General features: G+C 39.3%; 3 protein-coding genes and 1 long non-coding RNA gene across 7 annotated transcripts; all 4 read left to right on the plus strand.

The window, feature by feature from the left end:
- On the plus strand, window positions 1–25493 carry LOC306834001 (uncharacterized protein). Of its 2 annotated transcripts, XM_079359713.1 has the most exons (7): window positions 21032–21104; window positions 21629–21961; window positions 22883–23077; window positions 23577–23690; window positions 24084–24121; window positions 24212–24373; window positions 24899–25493. In XM_079359713.1, the coding sequence occupies exons 1-7, from the start codon at window positions 21056–21058 to the stop codon at window positions 25082–25084; spliced, it is 1077 nt and encodes a 358-aa protein (XP_079215839.1). In that variant the 5' UTR covers window positions 21032–21055; the 3' UTR covers window positions 25085–25493. The 2 variants fall into 2 exon arrangements, 1 of the variants encoding a protein (XP_079215839.1); XR_013780433.1 differs by lacking the exons at window positions 21032–21104; window positions 21629–21961; window positions 22883–23077; ... (2 more) ...; window positions 24212–24373; window positions 24899–25493 and adding exons at window positions 1–223; window positions 13739–13924; window positions 14526–14861; window positions 15838–15941.
- On the plus strand, window positions 200–13187 carry LOC306834002 (uncharacterized protein). Of its 2 annotated transcripts, none has more exons than XM_079359715.1 (7): window positions 200–300; window positions 1514–1859; window positions 2778–3107; window positions 11807–11962; window positions 12296–12394; window positions 12559–12596; window positions 12686–13187. In XM_079359715.1, the coding sequence occupies exons 2-7, from the start codon at window positions 1817–1819 to the stop codon at window positions 12758–12760; spliced, it is 741 nt and encodes a 246-aa protein (XP_079215841.1). In that variant the 5' UTR covers window positions 200–300; window positions 1514–1816; the 3' UTR covers window positions 12761–13187. The 2 variants fall into 2 exon arrangements, with proteins under 2 accessions (XP_079215841.1, XP_079215840.1); XM_079359714.1 differs by lacking the exons at window positions 1514–1859; window positions 2778–3107 and adding exons at window positions 9924–10109; window positions 10708–11052 and having other exon boundaries at window positions 217–300.
- Window positions 7331–9827, plus strand: LOC306834004 (uncharacterized protein). Of its 2 annotated transcripts, none has more exons than XM_079359716.1 (5): window positions 7331–7504; window positions 8454–8609; window positions 8946–9044; window positions 9209–9246; window positions 9336–9827. In XM_079359716.1, the coding sequence occupies exons 1-5, from the start codon at window positions 7438–7440 to the stop codon at window positions 9408–9410; spliced, it is 435 nt and encodes a 144-aa protein (XP_079215842.1). In that variant the 5' UTR covers window positions 7331–7437; the 3' UTR covers window positions 9411–9827. The 2 variants fall into 2 exon arrangements, with proteins under 2 accessions (XP_079215842.1, XP_079215843.1); XM_079359717.1 differs by having other exon boundaries at window positions 8454–8585.
- On the plus strand, window positions 16338–19650 carry LOC306834434. Its single transcript, XR_013780494.1, has 4 exons — window positions 16338–16436; window positions 17116–17153; window positions 17244–17405; window positions 18727–19650. It is a non-coding gene; the product is annotated as an uncharacterized lncRNA (long non-coding RNA).
- Window positions 25494–25698: the final 205 nt, after the last annotated feature.

Consider the following 25698-nt stretch of genomic DNA (forward strand, 5'->3'; position numbering starts at 1 on the left):
GTTCATCAGAATATTTAAAAATGCATTGAAGTATTTTATCTGTTCAGGGGAAAGATGTGAAATCATTTGAGAGCGATCTCGTGAGACGTGTGTACGTACAGTTTGTGTTAATTGGCTCACGTGACGTGCATGAGGGACAGCGCGTGCCGGAGGTGAAACTAAATGAACAGGAGATGGAGGGTTAACGAGGCTGGAGGAGTTTAGTCCGAGAGAGTAGTTTAAAGTAAGTTTTGAACCACACTTGCATAGTAACTTGTGTCCTTTGATTGTCAGCACGATAATCTGCGGAAAGACACGTCTGTAAGTAACTCCCAGTGCTCCCAGTGTTGATGAACTGTCGGACTTAATGAGCTGCTCGTTAAACAAAATCTCCATCTTACTCTGTCCTCTTTTACCCTAAATCATATTTATTGATTTTTCTCATGCATGGGTGGCTCGTGGTCAAACTAGATATATGTGAGTGTTGTACTTTAAGCTGTGTTCATGTAGTTCTGTTTGTGGTTTGTCTAAGCGGTGTTGCCGTACCTGTCGGATACATACATCCTCCACCTGTGCACCCATGGCCATTTTATTTATTTATTTGTTCATTAATTATGTCAGGGACAGTCTTCACTCTGTTAGTTGCACCATAGTTAGCTTTAAGCTAATTTACGTTAAATATCTCGTGTAGGAGCCATTTTGTGTTTATTGTTATTGGCATGTTATTTAATTTAGATATTTCTTGGATATTATTTTCCACTAGGGACACTGAAGGCACAGGGGGTGTTTATATAGGAGCATAGGTGACAGGAAGGGGAGGGAACAGGTAGGGGGAGCACAAACAGTTCTCACCAGACCAGCACTCACGTCAGACCAGCACTCATGTCAGACCAGCACTCATGTCAGACCAGCACTAAGAAAAACCACTGGAAAATGGTTTGTTTTGTTCTCATTTTATCATCATCAATTCACTACAATAAACCGTCAAGTCAACAATAATTACAGCTGGACTGTCATGATTCGCCTCTGCGTTAAAACTTCATCCCTGCCTGCCTGTTAATGGCAATCAAATAAAAAAAGAGGTACCAAATTGGAAAATCGCCATTACATCTCGTTTTCTCACTGTGGGAAGAAAGCAGTAAACTCGGCCCCGACGTGTTTCAACAAAACGTCTTCATCAGAGTTGCAAACATTGAGCAGATGTGCCTTTTTATATTGACTATGCATTATACAACCGCTCTTCACCACACACGTTTTTTTTGTACACAAACGAGGCTGCTCAGTCCAGGAGGAGAAAAATACAGAAAACTTCACACACGCTGGTTACATGAGACAATTATTACAACGTGAAAGCCGTTGGACACTTGGATGCTTTGTAAGGTACGTTTTAAAAAAGAGACCCCTCTTTAAGCTGTATTAAATCAGTAAGTCCACCTCTCTGACGTTTCACCTGACTGTGATTTATATGTCTCTTCTTTGCTGCTACGTCCACGTCCATCACATTCACCGGTCTGAATCGTGTCCAATAGCAAAGGACGCCTGAAGAGAGAGAGGACATGTTGAGAGAGCGTGGGGACGGCGTGCAGCAAAGGGCAGAGGTCAGATTAAAACCCAAAACGGCGACTAAAACGACTATAGCCTCTGAACATGGGCGACACGACGTCACCAGCCGTCTGGCACCCTGAGGCCCGACACAGTTTCAGGTTTGTTTCTGCGGTAGGCTGGTGAAGAGGGGCGGGATGTGTTATGAGGAAGGACTTCTGAATTTAAAGAAATGAGAACAAGTTCATCATCCAGAGAAGACGGAACAAGATCATCCTAATCCATCAGACTGAACATGAGAGTCCATCAGACTTTGATCTTCTTCTTCTTCTTCCTCAGTGAGTACTCTCTATTCCTACACTTCTTTTCTCTGCTGCATTTTTATTTTCATAATTTACTTTATCACTCAAAGTAGGAAAAGTTAGCAGTGGATGCGAACGGTCTGTAGTGTGTGGACTCTTTTACACATGTTGGTTTCTGTGGTTTAACTGGATGTTCTGTTTAAAATAGAAGAGGAAATAAACCTGGATGTCAGTTTAACATTTTATTTTAAGTTGTTAAAGAATTGACTCATAATTCAGTTTTTCTCTGCATGCTGAATGTCTGGATGTTTTTACAGTTCAGCTGTGTTTCCACCTGTTCTGCCTTTTTCTAAGTATTTATATTCAGATACAGTTGTTTATTAACCTAATATTTACAAGAACACTAAAAAACATGACTAGAGGCTGTAAGGAGGATTAGTGAGAGAGTTCCCGGCGTGATGACGTGTAATGTCTCCATGACAACCACTGTAGTTTCAGTTAGCTACTTGTTAGCAACCGCCGTTTAAAGTTTGCGTTAAAACTTTAAAATTCACAAGTGTTGGTCTTAGCTAACGTAGTTTATCTCGTCTAACAAACGTCAACATCTCTTCAGCTTGTGTTAACCACTGGTCTTATTTCAGGCGTCTAAACACAAACACATTCAAAATCCACATTGACTTTTAGTGGTTAGAACCCATGGCGCTAAAATGCCAACTCACTTCCTGGTTTTAGGACTCAAAACTACACCAGTCTTTAGTTTACTTGAAATATCAATCAGATTACTTTATGCAATTTAATGTTGTATAACGTTTCGTGAAGCTTTCATACAAAATACAAATATTAAAGAATGAATGTAGGACAATATATGTAGAGATTTTTTTGCTCATGTCATCAGACTGCAGGATCAGAAAAAAGGCAGGATATAGATCATGATTATTAATCTCTCTTCCACAGAACTGACGGATGGAAACACTGGAAGTGTTCATGAAGGAACTGAAGGAGGAAACATCACTGTGGCATGCAGCTTTACAGTTTCTGGAAGAAAGAAGGTTTTCTGTAGGAACGACTGTAAAGATGAAGATAAAGTTATTCTTTGTCAAACCACAAATGTCAGAGCTCAGTGTGGCAGATACGGCGTTGAATTTATAGATGATGGATTATTTACACTTTTTTATGTGAGCATCACAAATTTGACACAGTCTGACTCTGGATCGTACATGTGTTGGATGGAGAGAGGGGGAGCTCCAGATTCAACTAAGAAGTTTGAGCTCAGAGTTAAAGACGGTGAGTTTTTACTCTTAATGGACTTCTTTACATCTTTAAAATATCTCAGTATTTAAGTTAAAGTAAAACATGAAGTTTACAGCTGCATCTTTTCCTCTCAGATTAGTCGACACGTTGAAGTTAATTTAAATATTGTTTCAACAGGACAGATTCACTTTCACATTAATCTGTAGTATAAAAAGTTATTTACTGTTTTAGTTAGTTTGTCATATTTGAGCTCGTTGTTTTTTAGTAGAGTTGAAGATGTTTTTACTTAACTCAATTCTTTTGACTAGTCTTTGAATATTTTCTTGTAATGCAGTCATAACTCAGGTCACAGAATATATATTTATAGAAATGTGTTTAATTGTGACTCTATCTGTCCTATTTCTAAAGAAATGCGTAAAAACCCCTAAAAATAAATCTGAAACACTCAGCTCATCTGTAAATTAAAACATTGGCTCAGATTATCACAAAAGTTTACACCTATAGTTTTAAATTATTTCACCAAACAAAATGATCAACAGCTGCTTTGACTTTTAATTGTATCAGGTTTGACTGTTTTCAAATGTGTCACTTTTCTTGTTGATGGTATTCTTCCAGCTCCAAACACCATTAAATCAAAGACGACTCTTAAACCAGCATGGACCCCCTCGACCTCCACACTGACCCCAGAGCAGACTGGGAGCTCCAGTTCAGGAAGAACCACGACTTCATCAGACTCACCTGAGACAGCTGAGCAGGGCCCGTCAGCTTCAGGTACATTTACAACATTATGTTTTTTTTTTATCGTTGTAAACTGTATTTTTTACACGGTATGAATGTGTGTCATTGTATGTGTACAGTAATTTTTTTGAGTCAAGGACGAGAGAGAAGAAGAACATCCTGATTATTTTAATGTCACGTAAGCGTCTTTAGATCGGTCTGTCTGTGTCACTTCATGTGCCATGTGAAGCTACGAGCTAACAGATTTATTGTGTATGTTGTTTTTATTCTGTGCTAATGTAAGTACATAAAAGTGTCAAACTTACATTCTGGACTTTAATATGTTTTGAAATAAACCAGGAAATAAATAAACCCCATCATGTTCCTCAGGCTTGGTGCTGTATGTGCGTCTGATCCTGGTCATCATAGTTATTGCATCATCAGCAGCTGTGCTGATCGTCTGCAGGAGGAGGACCAGAACACCTGAAGGTGAGATGTTACCTTAAACTCGGCACACTCACAAAGTACCCAGCATCCTGGTCTGATGGAGACAAACACAACTGAGCTCTTTGAAGGTTCATAAAAGAGGCTCCACTTCCTGCTGATGTCAAAATGCAATAAGTGGTCCTGATCTTCTAAACTGTGTTTTCCAGAATCCCCCGTGGAGCCAGACTACGTTAATATCAACCATGTGAGTGTTTATAGATCGGATACTGAACTTCATTAACGTTGGTAAAAACATCAACACTAACTAAACCTCCGTTCCTTCTTCTTCTGCAGGACGGTCAAGTGCATGATGAGATCAGAGAGGACGGACAGAGCGGACCTCCTCCTGTGGAAACATCTCCAGTTTAAACTTTATGTTCCTGTGAATCCAGAGCGGATTGTAGCTCGAGCTTTGTCATCATAAAGATTTATATTCACTCATTCAGCTCGACATGGAAACACCTCCATTGATGAGGTGAGATCGTGGGAATTTGGTTGATAATTTAAGAAGTTTTTTCTGAGCTTTATTTTGTTGTAAATTTCTCTGAAATCTACGTGATTAAAAACAGGAACCGGAGGATGTTGCGCTCATGTCTTTAAAAAGTGTTTATCTTGGCTTTAACTCACAAACTTTGACCTTTTGATGAGGAAGACCCTCAGCTGAGGGAGATCTAGTCGTCCACAGTGTTAAATTCTTGATGTTTTGAACATATGATACTGAATCTCAATAAAACAGAAACTTTGATGCTAACTTCAGTCTCTTTCAGCTCAATCATATTTTTGGCGACAGTGCTCGTTGTGAGTTGCTCTTCCACTAAAAAAATAAAGATAATTAAAACCGCAAGCGGTGATGAAGGGACCGAAGCACCCTGTGCATGTCGCCGTGTGTTGCGACCGCGGGCGTGCAGCCGCGACACGTGGCCAAGCAGCAGGCCTTACAGTCATCAATGGTTAAAAAAATGGGATGTACCGAGACATCAGAGTTTGATGTTACGCCATGGCCACGCCCTTTAACGAAGTATCGTGCGGAGCACAACGAGAGATCTTCAATATGTCTAGAACAGACTGACACTGAGTTCACAAAGATTGGATAAACGCTTTTGGAGGAGTTCGTTCAAATAGGTAACCTCTGAAAATGGAATTTCGTCCATTTTTCTAGCTTTCAAAAAAATATGGCGGACTTCCTGTTTAGTGTTGACTATGTGTGTAAGAGGATTTTATGTAGGTCCTGAAATGCCTGATGAGCATAAAAAATTTCATGCATGAAGGACAAAAAAACCTTCATGGGGAGGCCTTTTTGAAAAGTTCAAGGGGGCGCCACTGAGTCATTTAGCCACGCCCACTTTTTATACCAACATGTGTAGTTTGATTTTTCTACTGGGATCATGTGTGTGATGCTTGATGAATGTATGACTATATTAATCCTCTAAACAAACTACTTCCTGTTTGTGATGACCAAGGCTTCCGAACGACCACACCCTTTAACGAAATAACGTGCGGCGCACAACGAGAGATCTTCAACATGTCTACAACACACAGACGCTGACTTTGTGTCAATGGGATAAACGCTTTTATAGGAGTTCGTTCAAATAGCTAACCTGTGAGACTTCCTGTTTGGTTTTGACTCTGGGTGTAAGAGGATTTTTTTGTAGGTCCTGACATTATGAACGTACAAAAGAAATGTCATGCATGTGAAATAAAACAACCTCTATGGGGAGGCCTTTCAGAAAGGTAAAATAGGGATGCACCGAGACATTAACGTTTCATGGTATGCCACGGCCACGCCCTTAAACGAAATAACGTGCGAAGCACAACGAGAGATCTTCAACATGTCTGGAATACAAAGAGGCGGAAGGAAAAAAAGAAAAATAATTTCTCGAAAAACAATAGGGTCCTTCGCACTGGTCAGTGCTTCGGTCCCTAATAAAACCAAACCAGTCAATCAACGAAGGTGACACCTGTGAGCTCGTTCAGGCAGACACCTCGAGCTCCACAGGTTTGATTATTCTCACAATCTCCACTCACACATCCTCCCAAATCGAGCGGACAGTTTAAGCTGTGAGATGTCCGCTCTCTCTCTCTCTCTCTCTCTCTCTCTCTCTCGACGCACAGTTAGCTTACAGTCTCTGTAGTGAGGTGTGTGAAGAGGGGCGTGTCTTGTGTTTGGAGGAAGGACTCCATCATTTAGAGAAGTGAGAACAAGTTCCTCATCCAGAGAAGACGGAACAAGATCAGATTAAACCATCAGACTGAACATGAGAGTCCATCAGACTTTGATCTTCTTCTTCTTCTTCCTCAGTGAGTACTCTCTATTCCTACACTTCTTTTCTCTGCTGCATTTTTGTTTCACTTGTTGACTTTATTACTCAAAGCATGAAAAGTTAGCAGCTGATGTGAACGGTCTGTAGAGTGTGGACTCTTTCACACATGTTGGTTTCTGTGGTTAAAGACGTTCTGTTTAAAATAGAAGAGGAAACTGAACAGAGAACTTAGAAGTTGATTTCACCAGATAAAACTAATAAACCTAGATGTCAGTTTAACATTTTATTTTAAGTTAAAGTATTGACTCATAATTCAGTTTTCCTCTGCATGCTGAATGTCTGGATGTTTTTACAGTTCAGCTGTGTTTCCACCTGTTCTGCCTTTTTCTAAGTATTTATATTCAGATACAGAAAGTGTCTCCGTTACAAACAGCTAGAGGATAATGGACACAAAGTTGTACTTTAATTGAAATGTCAATAAGATTAATTTACACAATTTAATGTTGTAAAAAGTTGAATGTTTCATGAAGCTTGCATGTAAAATGTTAATAAAAAATATTAAAGAATGAATGAAGGGAAATAAATAGAGATGTTTTTCTAAACACAGAATATAGATCATGATTATTAATCTCTCTTCCACAGAACTGGCGGATGGAAACACTGGAAGTGTTCATGAAGGAACTGAAGGAGGAAACATCACAGTTGAATGCAGCTTTACAGTTTCTGGAAGAAAGAAGGTCTTCTGTAGGAACAACTGTGAAGCTGAAGTTATTCTTTGTGAAGCCACAGATGTCAGAGCTCAGTGTGGCAGATACAGCGTTGAATTAAAAGATGGATTATTCTCTAAACTTTTTTATGTGAGCATCACAAATTTGACAAAGTCTGACTCTGGATCGTACATGTGTTGGTTGGAGAGAAAGGCAGCTCTAGATTCAACTAAGAAGTTTGAGCTCAGAGTTAAACACGGTGAGTTTTTACTCTTAATGGACTTCTTTACATCTTTAAAATATCTTGTGGCGGTCCACTAGGGGTGCTCGTCACCAGATGGGATTGGCAGATAGGCCGGAGGAGATCGGATATAAGGAGTAGCACTTCCGGGTGAATGTTATTGTTTTGATTGAAGTCTGAGGATAAACTCACCGGCTCCGGAATCTCCCTCTCTCGCCTCCTTCTTTCGACTTCCACAATCTCAGTATTTAAATTAAAATAAAACGTTTACAGCTGCATCTTTTCCTCTCAGATTAGTCGACACGTTGAAGTTAATTTAAATATTGTTTCAACAGGACAGATTCACTTTCACATTAATCTGTAGTATAAAAAGTTATTTACTGTTTTAGTGAATTTGTAATATTTGAGCTCGTGGTTTTTTAGTAGAGTTGAAGATGTTTTTACTTAACTTAATTCTTTTGACTAGTCTTTGAATCTTTTCTTGTAATGCAGTCATAACTCAGGTCACAGAATATATATTTATAGAAATGTTTAATTGTGACTCTAAAGGATATTTTCATGTTGCTTCAGTCGACACCTTTACAGTTAAATTTGTCTTTTTTCCGTCTCTTGAAATAAAATGCCTCTGTTATGTATTAATCTGTTTTCTATGTTTAATCCTGATGGAAAACTGAATACAGAATGAAAAAAAAATAGGCCTACTACTTCTGGGCTACTGACGCTCCTCTCACTGATATCAGACTCTATCTGTCCTATTTCTAAAGAAATGTGTAAAAACCCCTAAAATAAATAAACATTCAGCTCATCTGTAAATTAAAACATCGGCTCAGATTATCACAAAAGTTTACACCTATAGTTTTAAATGATTTCACCAAACAAAATGATCAACAGCTGCTTTGACTTTTAATTGTATCAGATTTGACTGTTTTCAAATGTGTCACTTTTTTTTTTAATGGTATTTTTCCAGCTCCAAACACCATTAAATCAAAGACGACTCTTAAACCAGCATGGACCCCCTCGACCTCCACACTGACCCCAGAGCAGACTGGGAGCTCCAGTTCAGGAAGAACCACGACTTCATCAGACTCACCTGAGACAGGTGAGCAGCGCCCGTCAGCTTCAGGTACATTTACAACATTATGTTTTTTTTTTATCGTTGTAAACTGTAGTTTTTACACAGTATGGATGTGTGTCATTGTATGTGTACAGCAATTTTTTTGAGTCAAGGACGAGAGAGAAGAAGAACATCCTGATTATTTTAATGTCACGTAAGCGTCTTTAGATCGGTCTGTCTGTGTCACTTCATGTGCCATGTGAAGCTACGAGCTAACAGATTTATTGTGTAAGTTGTTTTTATTCTGTGCTAATGTAAGTACATAAAAGTGTCAAACTTACATTCTGGACTTTAATATGTTTTGAAATAAACCAGGAAATAAATAAACCCCATCATGTTCCTCAGGCTTGGTGCTGTATGTGCGTCTGATCCTGGTCATCATATTTATTGCATCATCAGCAGCTGTGCTGATCGTCTGCAGGAGGAGGACCAGAACACCTGAAGGTGAGATGTTACCTTAAACTCGGCACACTCACAAAGTACCCAGCATCCTGGTCTGATGGAGACAAACACAACTCAGCTCTTTGAAGGTTCATAAAAGAGGCTCCACTTCCTGCTGATGTCAAAATGCAATAAATGGTCCTGATCTTCTAAACTGTGTTTTCCAGAATCCCCCGTGGAGCCAGACTACGTTAATATCAACCATGTGAGTGTTTATAGATCGGATAGTGAACTTCATTAACGTTGGTAAAAACATCAACACTAACTAAACCTCCGTTCCTTCTTCTTCTGCAGGACGCTCAAGTGCATGATGAGATCAGAGAGGACGGACAGAGCGGACCTCCTCCTGTGGAAACATCTTCAGTTTAAACTTTATGTTCCTGTGAATCCAGAGCGGATTGTAGCTCGAGCTTTGTCATCATAAAGATTTATATTCACTCATTCAGCTCGACATGGAAACACCTTCGTTGATGAAGCGAGATCGTGGGACTGTGGTTGAGAATTTAAGAAGTTTTTTCTGAGCTTTATTTTGTTGCAAATTTCTCTAAAATCTACGTGATTAAAAACAGGAACCGGAGGATGTTGCGCTCATGTCTTTAAAAAGTGTTTATCTTGAACTTTGACCTTTTGATGAGGAAGACCCTCAGCTGAATGTTTTGTTTTTTGCAGTAAGATCATGTGTTTATGTTTTGTTTTATAAGGAGATCTTGTCGTGCACAGTATTAAATTCATGATGATTTGAACATGTGATACTGAATCTCAATAAAACAGAAACTTTGATGCTAACTTCAGTCTCTTTCAGCTCGATCATTTTTGTCAACAGTGCTCGTTGTGAGTTGCTCTTCCACTAAAGAAATAAAGATAACTGACTGTGACGCACAGCTAGGTTACAGTCTCTGTAGTGAGGCGTGTGAAGAGGGGCGTGTCTTGTGTTTGGAGGAAGGACTCCATCATTTAGAGAAGTGAGAACAAGTTCATCATCCAGTGAAGACGGATTAAGATCAGGTTAGACCATCAGACTGAACATGAGAGTCCATCAGACTTTGATCTTCTTCTTCTTCTTCCTCAGTGAGTACTCTCTATTCCTACACTTCTTTTCTCTGCTGCATTTTTATTTTACTTGTTGACTTTATTACTCAAAGTATGAAAAGTTAGCAGCTGATGTGAACGGTCTGTAGAGTGTGAACTCTTTCACACCTTGTTCCTGTGGTTAAAGATGTTCTGTTTAAAATAGAAGAGGAAACTGAACAGAGAACTCTGAAGCTGATTTCACCAGATAAAACTAATAAACCTTGATGTCACAGTTTTATTTGGTTCTCTTTAAGTTGACTCATAATTCAGTTTTCCTCTGCATGCTGAATGTCTGGATGTTTTTACAGTTCAGCTGTGTTTCCACCTGTTCTGCCTTTTTCTAAGTATTTATATTCAGATACAGAAAGTGTCTCCGTTACAAACAGCTGGAGGATAATGGACACAATGTTGTAGTTTAATTGAAATGTCAACAAGATTAATTTACACAATTCAACGTTGTAAAAAGTTGAATGTTTCATGAAGCTTGCATGTAAAATGTTAATAAAAAATATTAAAGAATAAATGAAGGGAAATAAATGGAGATGTTTTTCTAAACACAGAATATAGATCATGATTATTAATCTCTCTTCCACAGAACTGACGGATGTAAACCCTTATACTCATGAAGACCTCGGTGTCCGTGAAGGAACTGAAGGAGGAAACATCACAGTTGCATGCAGCTTTACAGTTTCTGGAAGAAGGAGGGTCTTCTGTAGGAACAACTGTGAAGATGAAGATAAAGTTATTCTTTGTGAAGCCACAGATGTCAGTGTTCAGTGTGGCAGATACGGCGTTGAATTAAAAGATGGATTGTCCTCTAAACTTTTTTATGTGAACATCACAAATTTGACAAAGTCTGACTCTGGATCGTACATGTGTCGGTTGGAGAGAGGGGGAGCTCCAGATTCAACTAAGAAGTTTGAGCTCAGAGTGAAAGACGGTGAGTTTTTACTCTTCATGGACTTCTTTACATCTTTAAAATATCTTGTGGCGGTCGACTAGGGGTGCTCGTCACCAGATGGGATTGGCAGATAGGCCGGAGGAGATCGGATATAAGGAGTAGCTCTTCCGGGTGAATGTTATTGTTTTGATTGAAGTCTGAGGATAAACTCACCGGCTCCGGAATCTCGCTCTCTCGCCTCCTTCTTTCGACTTCCACAATCTCAGTATTTAAATTAGAATTAAACGTTAACAGCTGCATCTTTTCCTCTCAGATTAGTCGACACGTTGAAGTTCATTTAAATATTGTTTCAACAGGACAGATTCACTTTCACATTAATCTGTAGTAGAGAAAGTTATTTACTGTTTTAGTGAATTTGTAATATTTGAGCTCGTGGTTTTTTAGCAAAGTTGAAGATGTTTTTACGTAACTGAATTCTTTTGACAAGTCTTTGAATCTTTTCTTGTAATGCAGTCATAACTCAGGTCACAGAATATATATTTATAGAAATGTGTTTAATTGTGACTCTATTTGTCCTATTTCTATAGAAATGTGTAAAAACCCCTAAAATAAATCTGAAACACTCGGCTCATCTGTAAATTAAAACATCGGCTCAGATTATCACAAAAGTTTACACCTATAGTTTTAAATTATTTCACCAAACAAAATGATCAACAGCTGCTTTGACTTTTAATTGTATCAGATTTGACTGTTTTCAAATGTGTCACTTTTTTTGTTGATGGTATTCTTCCAGCTCCAAACACCATTAAACCAAAGACGACTCTTAAACCAGCATGGACCCCCTCGACCTCCACACTGACCCCAGAGCAGACTGGGAGCTCCAGTTCAGGAAGAACCACGACTTCATCAGACTCACCTGAGACAGCTGAGCAGCGCCCGTCAGCTTCAGGTACATTTACAACATTATGTTTTTTTTTATCGTTGTAAACTGTAGTTTTTACACAGTATGAATGTGTGTCATTGTGTGTACAGCAATTTTTTTGAGTCAAGGACAAGAGAGAAGAAGAACATCCTGATTATTTTAATGTCACGTAAGCGTCTTTAGATCGGTCTGTCTGTGTCACTTCATGTGCCATGTGAAGCTACGAGCTAACAGATTTATTGTGTAAGTTGTTTTTATTCTGTGCTAATGTAAGTACATAAAAGTGTCAAACTTACATTCTGGACTTTAATATGTTTTGAAATAAACCAGGAAATAAATAAACCCCATCATGTTCCTCAGGCTTGGTGCTGTATGTGCGTCTGATCCTGGTCATCATAGTTATTGCATCATCAGCAGCTGTGCTGATCGTCTGCAGGAGGAGGACCAGAACACCTGAAGGTGAGATGTTACCTTAAACTCGGCACACTCACAAAGTACCCAGCATCCTGGTCTGATGGAGACAAACACAACTCAGCTCTTTGAAGGTTCATAAAAGAGGCTCCACTTCCTGCTGATGTCAAAATGCAATAAGTGGTCCTGATCTTCTAAACTGTGTTTTCCAGAATCCCCCGTGGAGCCAGACTACGTTAATATCAACCATGTGAGTGTTTATAGATCGGATAGTGAACTTCATTAACGTTGGTAAAAACATCAACACTAACTAAACCTCCGTTCCTTCTTCTTCTGCAGGACGCTCAAGTGCATGATGAGATCAGAGAGGACGGACAGAGCGGACCTCCTCCTGTGGAAACATCTTCAGTTTAAACTTTATGTTCCTGTGAATCCAGAGCGGATTGTAGCTCGAGCTTTGTCATCATAAAGATTTATATTCACTCATTCAGCTCGACATGGAAACACCTCCATTGATGAGGTGAGATCGTGGGAATGTGGTTGAGAATTTAAGGAAGAAGAAGAAGTTGTTTCTTAACTTCATTTTGTTGTAAATTTCTCTAAAATCTACGTGATTAAAAACAGGAACTGGAGGATGTTTCGCTCATGTCTTTAAAAAGTGTTTATCTTGAACTTTGACCTTTTGACGAGGAAGACCCTCAGCTGAATGTTTTATCTTTTGCATTAAGATCATGTGTTTATGTTTTGTTTTATAAGGAGATCTTGACGTGCACAGTGTTAAATTCATGATGTTTTGAACATGTGATACTGAATCTCAATAAAACAGAATCTTTGATGCTAACTTCAGTCTCTTTCAGCTCGATCACTTTTTGTCGACAGTGCTCGTTGTGAGTCGCTCTTCCACTAAAGATATAAAGATAATAAAACCAAACCAGTCAATCAACGAAGGTGACGCCTGTGAGCTCGTTCAGGCAGACACCTCGAACTCCACAGGTTTGATTGTTCTCACAATCTCCACTCACATCCTCCCAAATCGAGCGGGACAGTTTAAGCTCTGAGATGTCCCTCTCTCTCTCTCTCTCTCTCTCTCTCTCTCTCTCTCTCTCTCTCTCTCTCTCTCTCTCTCTCTCTCTCTCTCTCTCTCTCTCTCTCTCTCTCTCTCTCTCTCTCTCTCTCTCTCTCTCTCTCTCTCTCTCTCTCTCTCTCTCTCTCTCTCTCTCTCTCTCTCTCTCTCTCTCTCTCTCTCTCTCTCTCTCTCTCTCTCTCTCTGGTCTCTGTCGTTGCTTTGCTGTCTTGTACTTCGGTGCTGCATGTTTCAGTGTATTTGAAGGTGCAGCTGAGAAGAAACTGAACAAAGATGTTGATGCATCTTTAAGTGACTGTGACGCACAGTTAGCTTACAGTCTCTGTAGTGAGGCGTGTGAAGAGGGGCGTGTCTTGTGTTTGGAGGAAGGACTCCATCATTTAGAGAAGTGAGAACAAGTTCCTCATCCAGAGAAGACGGAACAAGATCAGGTTAGACCATCAGACTGAACATGAGAGTCCATCAGACTTTGATCTTCTTCTTCTTCTTCCTCAGTGAGTACTCTCTATTCCTACACTTCTTTTCTCTGCTGCATTTTTATTTTACTTGTTGACTTTATTACTCAAAGCATGAAAAGTTAGCAGCTGATGTGAACGGTCTGTAGAGTGTGAACTCTTTTACACATGTTGGTTTCTGTGGTCAAAGACGTTCTGTTTAAAATAGAAGAGGAAACTGAACAGAGAACTCTGAAGCTGACTTCACCAGATAAAACTAATAAACCTCGATGTCAGTTTAACATTTTATTTTAAGTTAAAGTATTGACTCATAATTCAGTTTTTCTCTGCATGCTGAATGTCTGGATGTTTTTACAGTTCAGCTGTGTTTCCACCTGTTCTGCCTTTTTCTAAGTATTTATATTCAGATACAGAAAGTGTCTCCATTACAAACAGCTAGAGGATAATGGACACAAAGTTGTAGTTTAATTGAAATGTGAACAAGATTAATGTATACAATTTAATGTTGTATAAAATTGTTTCACAACGCTTGCATGTAAAATGTTAATAAAAAATATTAAAGAATGAATGAAGGGAAATAAATAGAGATGTTTTTCTAAACACAGAATATAGATCATGATTATTAATCTCTCTTCCACAGAACTGACGGATGGAAACACTGGAAGTGTTCATGAAGGAACTGAAGGAGGAAACATCACAGTTGGATGCAGCTTTACATTTTCTGGAAGAAGGAAGGTCTTCTGTAGGAACAACTGTGAAGCTGAAGATAAAGTTATTCTTTGTGAAGCCACAGATGTCAGAGCTCAGTGTGGCAGATACGGCGTTGAATTAATAAACAATGGATTATTCTCTACACTCTTTAATGTGAGCATCACAAATTTGACACAGTCTGACTCTGGATCGTACATGTGTTGGTTGGAGAGAGGTTGGGGAGCTCGAGATTCAACTGAGAAGTTTGAGCTCAGAGTTAAAGACGGTGAGTTTTTACTCTTAATGGACCTCTTTACATTTTTGAAATATATTACAAATGTGTTTGATTGCAACTCTAATAGATATTTTCATGTTTATGTTAAAATGTACATTTTAAAGCTAAAGCTGTGCTTCACAATATTAAGTTTTACAATAATTATATTTTACAATTAAGCTTGGGGAGCTTGGAGCGTATCGTGGTTAGTGAGCGCCCAATGTAGGACGCTGTAGTCCTCTAAGCAGGCGATCATTACCTGCACGTCTCTCTCTCTCACTTTCAGGTTTATTTTTGGGCTTGTTACGATACACATGGTGTATAATGTTAGGACTCAGAGACAGGGATACAGTTCTTTCATGATCAATACTTATGTGAACAATGAGGGGGTGAAATGACTGATGGGAGTTTGTGAGTTGATGTCCGTGCTCTCTGATAACAAGCGTGGGGAGTGATCCGTGCAGAGATATTCGGTGAAACGTGTTTGTGGAGTTCAGGGCAAACAAGCAGCAGGCGAGCGACACGGCCTTAATCAACTAACGAACAACACACACAATAAAAAACCTAATCATAACAACTGTATTCCTGTATTTGAAAGAGGACAGTGGAGTCAGAAACCAGAGAGGGAGACATGCAGGAAAGGATCCTCAGGTCGGATTCAAACCTGGGCTGCCCCCTTGGTAGACTAAAGTCCCAGTACATCGCGTGCGTACTAACCACTAGGATTCCGACGCCCCTCTCTCCCTGATTTTGGACTCTATCCTCCGTCTCTAATTAAACATGTAAAAAAAAAAAAAAATAAACCTTAAGAAACGCAGCTCATCTGTGAATAATGAGAGCGTCTCAGATAATCACAAAAGTCCCCATTACAGTTGAAAATGGTTTCACCAAACACGATGATCAACTGCTGTTTAGCCTTTAATCATAACAGATTTGAATGTTTTTGAATTTATACTCATGTATTTATTTTTTAATGGTATTTTTCCAGCTTCAAACACCACTAAACCAAAGACGACTCTTAAACCAGCACGGACCCCCTCGACCTCCACACTGACCCCAGAGCAGACTGGGAGCTCCACTTCAGGACGAACCACGACTTCATCACACTCTGAGGCAACTTCAGAAAGTATGTTTTTTTTATTAGACATTCTGTATTCTTCCAGGTCTATGAATGTTAATCATTGTATGCGTACAGTTTGTTTTATCATTTATTTATTTTTTGTTTCCATGAAAGTATTTGAATAATCTAACTCGATCTTGACTCAGACGATAGGAATTTTACACAGTTAACAGTCACCAACATACTCGTCCCCACATGCATGTTCCTTAAAAATAGAAATAAATGGGCTTTTCAACGATGTAAGATTTATTTCCACGAAACGTTGTTAAAACAAAGAAATAATGTACCCAACACATATTTCCTTACTTTAAGTGCAATGTTTAAATATCATAAATCACGAACATGTTTCTGTGCCACAATAACTCCAGATTATCTGCTGTATTTGGGTCTGAGTCTTCTCATCCTCGTCATCATATTATCAGCAATCCTGTTGATTTTCTGCAGGAAGAGGGCCAGAGAGGTCAAAGGTGAGGCTACAGGAAACACACACACACACACACACACACACACACACACACACATACACACACACACACACACGTACACACACACACACACACACACACACACACACACACACACACGTACAGAACAGAAAACGGTTGACATCTTTAAGTGACTTTTTTTACCAATAGAACATCGAATATCGATTATGATGCCGTTTCTAAATTTGAATTCAGAGCGCCTTTTATTACTTTTTATTTTAACCCATGAAAATGTTATGTTTTCATTTCTCTTTTTAATTTCAAACCCTGAGGCGACAAACTATCTTTGACTGTTGTTATTTGATCTATTGGCCTACATGATCAATGCTACATAAGTGCAACTCTTGTACAGTGTTGGATATGTTGCTGAAATACGTTAATATTTAAAGTGACTATAGTTACAAAAATGGAGTTACTACTTTATTAAGTATTTTAAAGAATACCGTCTGAAGGCAACAGACTCTGCAGCATGTTGCCAACAACAGACCTGTCAGTCTATAGTACATAAGCTCATCATATTGAACGTAGGGATAAACCAGTGTGAGGCACAGAGAAATGAAAACAGATGAAGATTAACAGAAACATATTTACATCATACTCTATTTAAAATGAATAACTGTAACATTGTGAGTGGACTTGACTTATTAACATGTTTTTACAGGACCACCGGTTCAAACAGAGTATGCTGAAATCCAGCGGGTGAGTCTCAGTTAATCAGGGACTTTAACTCTCGTCTCTGTTTGAGAGAAAAACGTGTTAAAACAGTGTCTTTGTATTCTCATCGTGCAGAACAACCGAGTGTATGAGGAGATCAGAGAAGGGCCCGGTCAGCACAGATCTCCTGTTGTGGAACTTAATACAGTTTACGCCTTTGCTACATTTGCCAAAGCTGACGGGGTTCAAACCACAGATGACTACAGCCTGGTAACTGCAGCAGGTTCTCACCACAAAGTAAGAAAAAAAAAGTATTTCCTCAGAGGCCTTTGGCTTAGATAGGTTTAATGTGCTTTTTCTAAAAAAAAAAAGAATTATCCGGAATTGATCTGCTGCCAATTTAAGAAACAGGAAGCTGGCAAGTTTATGATCTCAACTAACCAACTTCCGTTGTTTTGTGGAGGAAGTGCGTAGAGTTTCAGTGTGCGTAGAGAAGTAGATCATTTGAAAACAGATATCCCACAAACAAAGAATGGATAACAAATAGTTTTAAAACCATAAACCACCAGTTTACAACAATATCCCATTGTGTCTCACTGACAGAGGAAGCACTAAACTCGCTGTATTTCATACGCTCGGGCTGACTCTGAGAGTTTATTTTACTCTGAATCTTCTAGCACAGGGTTGGGAAATAAACACTACTTTTAAGTCTCATCATAGCCTGAGCAATTATAGCTGATGCATCAATATGCAAACATAACATCAAGGGCTTTCACACTTGCAGAAAACTCCTAAAAAAAAAAACTAAAAAAAAACCCTCCTGATATTTCCAGGAGGAGCTGCATGTGTGAAGCAGCACAGGAGTTTCTCCTCCCTGATCCCTTGATCCCTTTTCTGAGTTTTTCCAGCTAATCCAGAGATCTACTCAAGGTCTACTTCTGGATCATAAAGACCTGGTTGCACACCTCTGATCTAACACGTGACTTGATAGAAATTAATCTCTACATTGAGAGAGTATTTGTCAATGATAATTCTGTTTCGTGGCGGTGATAGCATTTAGCTCTTAGCACACAATTAGTGCTAAACAATTAAATAAACACAGAAGTGTCACTGCAGTTCCTTAAATGGCCACTAGATGTTCCTCAAGTTAATTCTAACAGAGGCCCATGTTTGACCCTGGTTGAGTATTGTGCTGTCAATAAGCAAACAAAACTTCAGGATATAAAGATTAAAAAACACATTTTTTTGATACTTAATAACAACAACAGCACACTTAAAAAAATACTCCTAATTTTTGTGACTAAATTATAATATAAGTCTTATTCAGGGATTTCAATAAAATGAATTTATTTAAAAACATTCAGTTCTTTGCAAACTCAAACCTTTCAAGGAGAACCATCCAGTGGGACCCATCGAGGCGCTTGTGACTTAGTGGTTAGTTTACATGTACAGAGGCTACAGTCCTCGAAGCGTGCACCCCGAGTTCAAACCCAACATGTGGCTTCTTTCCTGCATGTCATTACCCTCTCTTTCTGATTCTATCAACTGTCCGGTCTCTCTTAATGGAAATGTTGAATAGAAAAAAACATTTTCACCTTTTTTATTTTTTTCCTTCCAGGCGGTCGATGACTCGGGTAAACTCGTCTACTCTGAGGTGGATTTCTCCAACAGCCAAGCTGCGTCTCGTAACAGCGCCCCCTCTGGTGGAGCAAATGAAGTCATCTACTCCGTGCCCCGGGCAGAAGCGAGCACAGAGAACACGTCGGCTCCTCTGTACTCTACCGTTACTTTAAATTAGCTTTAGCTTCAATGCTATCAGCGTAGCATTTGCTCCGTCGGTGACCAGCAGGTGAACACAAAGTGGTCAAAATAAGCTTATTTTTTTTTACTTAACCTATATTTATCAGGGAAATTCCCATTGAGGTTAAAAACCTCTTTTTCAAGGGAGTCCTGTTGAATTCACACTCAACATACAGACAGCATTTAAAGTTATAAAAAACTGATACAAGATAGATGTATATATTGTGTGTGGATGTGTCGATCTTTTCTGTAAGCATTTTCTCCATATATTTAATCATGCATGTTATGTAATTTACATTGAAAGCGTCTTTAGGGACAGACATTGGATATTAGCATTAGTTATAGATGCTGTGGTACATTGCATTGCAGGGTGGTTGTTAATACTATATATGTATACTGCACCTGTCCCTGCTGAATAAACCCAGAACGTCAGTCAGCTAATTCTGACTCCTTGTAGTTATCTCTCTGATGTTCGTTCATGTTACGCCTGTGTTGTTAGCCGATGTTTTGTTATGGCAGCATAAGTTTGTGATCTTTCAATCGGAGGCTGAAATGTGGAGTGTGAGCCATTAAGAGTAAACATTTCATTTTGTACATCTTGATAAATGTTTGGATGGATTGCTCGCTAACTTCTTCCTCACTGTAGCTTCAAACATTCAGAGGACGTGCAGTAGCTTGTGAAAATTACCTCCTATTAGTGGCCTCCCTGTGCTGCATCACGTAGTCGTTCCACTACAGCCGTCGTGTAACCAAGGCCAAATGTCCCTCGTCGAGCATGTTCGCTTTTTTTGAGCAGCTTGCCCATTTCGTTTTAAACTCACTCCTCGTCTCCATAGCAAATGTGTCCCGCACTTTCATGATGACTCCTCAGAGATGCTAACCCGTTGTTGGTAAATGCAGGCTACAATAAAATCCGTGACTTCTTTTTAAAAAAAGCAGACAAGCAAAGCAAAACACAGTCATTGAACGCACCGTGTGTTTTAATTCATCCAGCTTTTGTTAGAGCTTCTCTGCTGATTTCCAAACGGCCGTGCGGGTTGTTTTTGAAGAAGGGCCCTCTTGGGAAATATTGCTCATGTCGTTTGTTGTCGACAGGTCCCCTTCCTCATCTTCCATCTTCCTCCTCAGTGATTACTAGCGTTGTTGTGCCTGACGTTACACCTTCGTTATCATGAGACCTGTGATCATCACCTGTATTAGATCCGCCACGCTCATCTTGCCCAGGTTTTTATTGAGTCTCTGATTCCACTCGTGCCCTGTTTAAGGATTAGAAAACGATCCATGTTGTTTCCCTTTGCTAATAAAGAGTTAGTGTTTTGGCTCAAATGAGGAAGTAGAGTGAAGTAAGGCTCAAAAGATCAGTGCGTGCGGCGCTCAGTTCCCAAATCACCTTGTGTTCGTTTTATGTTTTTAATCTGTTTTATTTGTGTTTATTCATTTTTAAATGATGGGTTAATTATAGTAGTCTAACAGAAATGATTCTAAATGAATCACAATGTTTTTGGGGGGTTGTTATGGGTATCCGAGGGGTAGCTTCAGCGCCCCCCTAGCCCCTGCCGTGCGGCGCCCACAGTGCCAGGTCCCCCAGGAATCTAAACCTATAGCAGCATGTAGGAGCTGGTCTATCAAAGCCGGCACTAAATATAAGCTTTATCCAAAAAGAAAAGTTTTAATCCGTCACATCTTAAACAAAACACAACCATGTTTGTCTGACACTCGTGTGTGTGTGTGTGTGTGTGTGTGTGTGTGTGTGTGTGTGTGTGTGTGTGTGTGTGTGTGTGTGTGTGTGTGAGAATCTAGTCTGTTTACAAATCCTTGGATCATGAGAAAAGTCCATCCTCTCCTTCTGCCTGCTCCACTTTTCAGAACAAGTGTGCTCAAACAGGCTGTTTGGAGATTTTACCTTTGTGACATCACAAAGGGCAGTCCCCCCTTTTTTTGATGACGCTTTTAGTTACAATGAAGCAAAGTGTTAATATGGAATCATCCACACGGGGTTTCAGGTTACAGTCTCTGTAGTGAGGTGTGTGAAGAGGGGAGGGGCGTGTCTTGTGTTATGAGGAAGGACTCCATCATTTAGAGAAGTGAGAACGTTTTCATCATCCACTGAAGACGGAACAAGATCAGGTTAGACCATCAGACTGAACATGAGAGTCCATCAGTCTTTGATCTTCTTCTTCTTCTTCTTCTTCCTCAGTGAGTACTCTCTATTCCTACACTTCTTTTCTCTGCTGCATTTTTATTTTCATAATTTACTTTATTACTCAAAGTATGAAAAAGTTAGCAGCGGATGTGAACGGTCTGTAGAGTGTGGACTCTTTCACACATGTTGGTTTCTGTGGTTAAAGACGTTCTGTTTAAAATAGAAGAGGAAACTGAACAGAGAAATTAGAAGCTGATTTCATCAGATAAAACTAATAAACCTCGATGTCAGTTTAACATTTTATTTTAAGTTGTTAAAGTATTGACTCATAATTCAGCTTTCTCTGCATGCTGAATCTATAAGTTAGATGTATTTTAGAAACCAAGTTGTGAAGAGTTGAGAAATGTTTCATGAGGCTCTAATGCAAAATTCAAAATGCAAATATCAGGGAATGAATGTTGGTAAACAGATGAAGGAAGTCTGCTATTTGGTTTTGTTTATGCTAATGTGAAACAAATCAGACTGCAAGAGCTAAAGAAAACAAAATATAGATCCTGATTGTTTGTCTCTTCCACAGAACTGATGGGTGGAAACACTGGAAGTGTCCATGAAGGAACTGAAGGAGGAAACATCACAGTTGCATGCAGGTTTACATTTTTTGGAAGAAGGAAGGTTTTCTGTAGGAACAACTGTAAAGATGAAGATAAAGATATTCTTTGTGACGCAGAAGATGTCAGTCGTCAGTGTGGCAGATACGGCGTTAAATTAATACACGATGGATTATTCTCTACACTTTTTCATGTGAGCATCACAAATTTGACAAAGTCTGACTCTGGATCGTACATGTGTCGGTTGGAGAGAAAGGGACCTCTAGATTCAACTGAGAAGTTTGAGCTCAGAGTGAAAGACGGTGAGTTTTTACTCTTAATGGACTTCTTTAAAATATCTCAGTATTTAAGTTAAAGTAAAACAAAGTTTAGATCGGCATCTTCTCAGATTAGTCGACACGTTGAAGTTGAGTTGAATGTTGTTGTAACAGATGGACAAGATTCACATTCGTCTGTAGATGAAAAAGTTATTTACGGTTTTCGTGAATTTGTAATATTTTAGCTCATGAGATGTTTTAGCAGAGTTAAAGATGTTATTTTATCAAATGTTTAACTTATCACTTTTCTGTGTTTCTAATGATACTGATCAGGTCACAGAAACTATATTCATAGAAATGTTTCATTTTTGACGCTAAACGATATTTTCATGTTTTTGCTAAAATATACATTTAAAATGTAAATATACGCTACACAATGATAAGTGAAACATTATCTGATACATTAAAGCTGTCAGCTGGGGGTTCTAGTAGTGTTTTGTGGTTAGTGAGTGCGCCATGTAGTCCTAAAAGCAGGCGATCCGGATTCAAATCAGACCCGTTGTTCCTTTTCTGGGTGCCTTTATTTAGAGGAGAGAGAGAGAGAGAGAGAGAGAGATCACAAGTCGGATTCAAACCCGTGCTACCCAAGTAGTAGCTCCGTACGTCAGGTGCATGTGCTAACCACTAGGATACCAACGCCCCTTTCTCCCTGATTTTTGAGTCTATCCTCAGTCTCTGAATAAAGGCGTACCCCCCCCCCCCCCCCCCAAAAAAAAAAAAAAACAACCTTTAGGAACCCAGCTCATCTGTAAATTATAAGAACGTCTCAGATGATCACAAAAGTTCACACTACAGTTGAAAATGGTTTCACCAAACACGATCAACTGCTGCTTTGAGCTTTAATGGTAATAGATTTGACTGTTTTAAAATGTGTACTTTTTTTTTTTTTTTAATAATATTTTACAGCTAAAACCACCCCGAAACCAAAGACGACTCTTAAACCAGCAACGACCCCCTCGACCTCCACACTGACCCCAGAGCAGACTGAGAGCTCCAGTTCAGGAAGAACCACGACTTCATCAGACTCACCTGAGACGACCACGACTTCATCAGACTCACCTGAGACGACCATGAAGTCTGAGCAGGGCCCATCAGCTTCAGGTTCATTTACAACAATTGTTTTTTTGTTTTTTTCTCACTGTATAATGAACTGTGTTTTTACAAGTCTATGAATGTACATCATTCTTTATTTGTTCTTTTATTTTTCCTATCAGGTATTTAAATATTTAAATCTAACTAAAGCATGGCTCAGGCTACAGGAGTTTTAAAATCCTACACAATTTTGAAATCAGGCAGCATCGCGCACGTCAGGACAATCTTAACGGATGTGAATTCCTGAATATGAAACATGTTTGATATTAATCAGAATGGTTGAGATGCTCTCTGAGCAGAAAATGGGATCTGTGAACCGACTCCCTCTACAACATAATCTGGGAAGATGATCAATTCCAAGCAGCCTCTAGTCGGGAATATCCCCTCATCTGTCGGGAAGGGGAATCCTGTCCCGTGGTCTGAGCCAGGCTTTAGGGCCACTGCACAACATGAATGGACCCTGATATATTTCACAAATCCTGAAAAGTACAATGAACTTCTTTTTAAGCAACACAACCTCAGGATCTTCTGCTGTATTTGGGTCTGGGTCTTCTCATCCTCGTCGTCATATTATCAGTGTTCCTGCTGGTGTTCTGCAGGAAGAGGGCCAGAAAACCCAACGGTGAGGCTACTGAAAACACACAGAACATGACATTTAATATTATTTTTTAATAGATGAAAATGTATTTGTTCACCTTAATCAGAGCTTTTTTTTACATGAAAGTGAATGGAGGCCCCCTAGTGTATAACAGCCAGCACATGTGCAGCATAGAATCAAACCCAGAACCTGAACTCTTCTCTCATTACATCAGCTGCTGATGCCGTTTATAAATAAGTAAATAAATAATTTATGTGAAACAGGTAAACGCTCTGATTACATGTTCCTATCACAATCAGAAATACTTGATTGATATGTTCATATTTAGAGGTAGGGAAACACCAGCGTGAGGAATATCTGTAGGAACGATAACTGTAACATTTTGAGTGGACTTGACTTATTTACATGTTTTTACAGGACCACCGGTTCAAACAGAGTATGCTGAAATCCAGCGGGTGAGTCTCAGTTAATCAGGGACTTTAACTCTCGTCTCTGTTTGAGAGAAAAACGTGTTAAAACGGCGTCTTTGTATTCTCATCGTGCAGAACAACCGAGTGTATGAGGAGATCAGAGAAGGGCCCGGTCAGCACAGATCTCCTGTTGTGGAACTTTCTACAGTTTGCGCCTCCGCCACATTTGCAAAACCTGACGGGGTTGAAACCACAGATGACTACAGCCTGGTAACTGCGGCAGGTTCTCACCACAAAGTAAGAAAAAAAAAAGGGTGCCCGATTTTAGATAAAATCTACTGAAATAAATTCACAGATTAACAGCTTGACTGCACCGGCTGTAGATCAGCGAGGTGATGTTGTTCAAGCCTGGGGGCTTAAATGAGAAAAAAATCAAATACGGGGAAATGATCTGCTGCCAATTTAAGAAACAGGAAGTAGGCAAATCTATGATCATATCTCAACTACCAACTTCCTTTGTGTTGTGGAGAAAGTCTTCAGATGTTCAAGTGTGCACAGGGAGGGAGATTAAAGTGTGACACTCGAAGACTGATATTCCATTATTATTTAAACACATGGATTTGAATTGAATTAGACCCATGTTAGACCCTGGTTGTCTGTAACAAAATAAAACTTTAGAATGCAAAATTTAAAAAGATCTTATTGATTTTAAGAACAACAACAAAAGAACACTTATACACCACATGTTAGTTACTGAATCCTAATTTACGTCTCTTTCAGGACAACTGAGAGATAACCTTTGACCTTTTTTCTTCCTTCCAGGCGGTCGATGACTCGGGTAAACTCATCTACTCTGAGGTGGATTTCTCCAACAGCCAAGCTGCGTCTCGTAACAGCGCCCCCTCTGGTGGAGCAAATGAAGTCATCTACTCCGTGCCCCGGGCCGAAGCGAGCACAGAGAACACAGCGGCCCCGCTGTACTCTACCGTTAGTTTCAATAAGCGTTAGCTTCAATGCTATACATGCAACATTTACTCTCAGGTTACAGTTCAACAATTATCTGTTTTTCTTTTGGCAAGCTGTGATAGGTTAGGACTTTTTTTTTTTATCCACAGAGTGACAAAAAAATGAAGCTTCAGGTTAGAGCTACTCTGCAGTTCCCATTTTAAACACTAGGTGTCAGAGTTGCATATTGCTCCTTCAAAGAATGGTTATAAATAAACTTTAGTCAGCACGTTGACTGATGTTCAGCTTTTTCTGAGAAACAGGAACCAACATGAGATGTGTTGTTTGATTAATTCTTTACACAGAATGTTTCAGCGTTAACATGAAAAGGTGTTTCCTGTGAGCATTATGTTCATATAGCTGCTGCATGTCTTTGGTTTGTTTGAAAATAAATCTTATTTTAAGGAATGTGGATGTGAAACCTCCAGGATTATTTTTTTTGTTTGTTAAAATGTTTTTAAATTGATGTTTTTAAAAACTGTAAACCAACAAACCTGTTTCAGCGATGCATGAATTATCAAGGTAAAATGAGTACTTGGACATGAATTTAAAGTCTGGTTGAAGAGTTGATGCATCAAACGGGTGGAACGGATTGTTCTCAATGACTAAGATGAAGA

The sequence above is a fragment of the Symphodus melops genome (assembly GCF_947650265.1).
Source record: "Symphodus melops genome assembly, chromosome: 13".
NCBI lineage: Eukaryota > Metazoa > Chordata > Actinopteri > Labriformes > Labridae > Symphodus > Symphodus melops.

Bases quoted from the DNA above. Each gene is read 5' to 3' on its own strand.
- LOC306834004 (XM_079359716.1), top strand. From the start codon at position 7,438: ATGTGTTGGTTGGAGAGAAAGGCAGCTCTAGATTCAACTAAGAAGTTT. The intron at 9,045-9,208 runs GTGAGATGTTAC...TGTGTTTTCCAG, and splicing joins GAGGACCAGAACACCTGAAG to AATCCCCCGTGGAGCCAGAC. The intron at 9,247-9,335 runs GTGAGTGTTTAT...CTTCTTCTGCAG, and splicing joins ACTACGTTAATATCAACCAT to GACGCTCAAGTGCATGATGA.
- LOC306834002 (XM_079359714.1), top strand. From the start codon at position 10,067: ATGAGAGTCCATCAGACTTTGATCTTCTTCTTCTTCTTCCTCA. The intron at 10,110-10,707 runs GTGAGTACTCTC...TCTCTTCCACAG, and splicing joins CTTCTTCTTCTTCTTCCTCA to AACTGACGGATGTAAACCCT. The intron at 12,395-12,558 runs GTGAGATGTTAC...TGTGTTTTCCAG, and splicing joins GAGGACCAGAACACCTGAAG to AATCCCCCGTGGAGCCAGAC.
- LOC306834001 (XM_079359713.1), top strand. From the start codon at position 21,056: ATGAGAGTCCATCAGTCTTTGATCTTCTTCTTCTTCTTCTTCTTCCTC. The intron at 23,078-23,576 runs GTTCATTTACAA...CTTCTTTTTAAG, and splicing joins GCAGGGCCCATCAGCTTCAG to CAACACAACCTCAGGATCTT. The intron at 23,691-24,083 runs GTGAGGCTACTG...ATGTTTTTACAG, and splicing joins GAGGGCCAGAAAACCCAACG to GACCACCGGTTCAAACAGAG.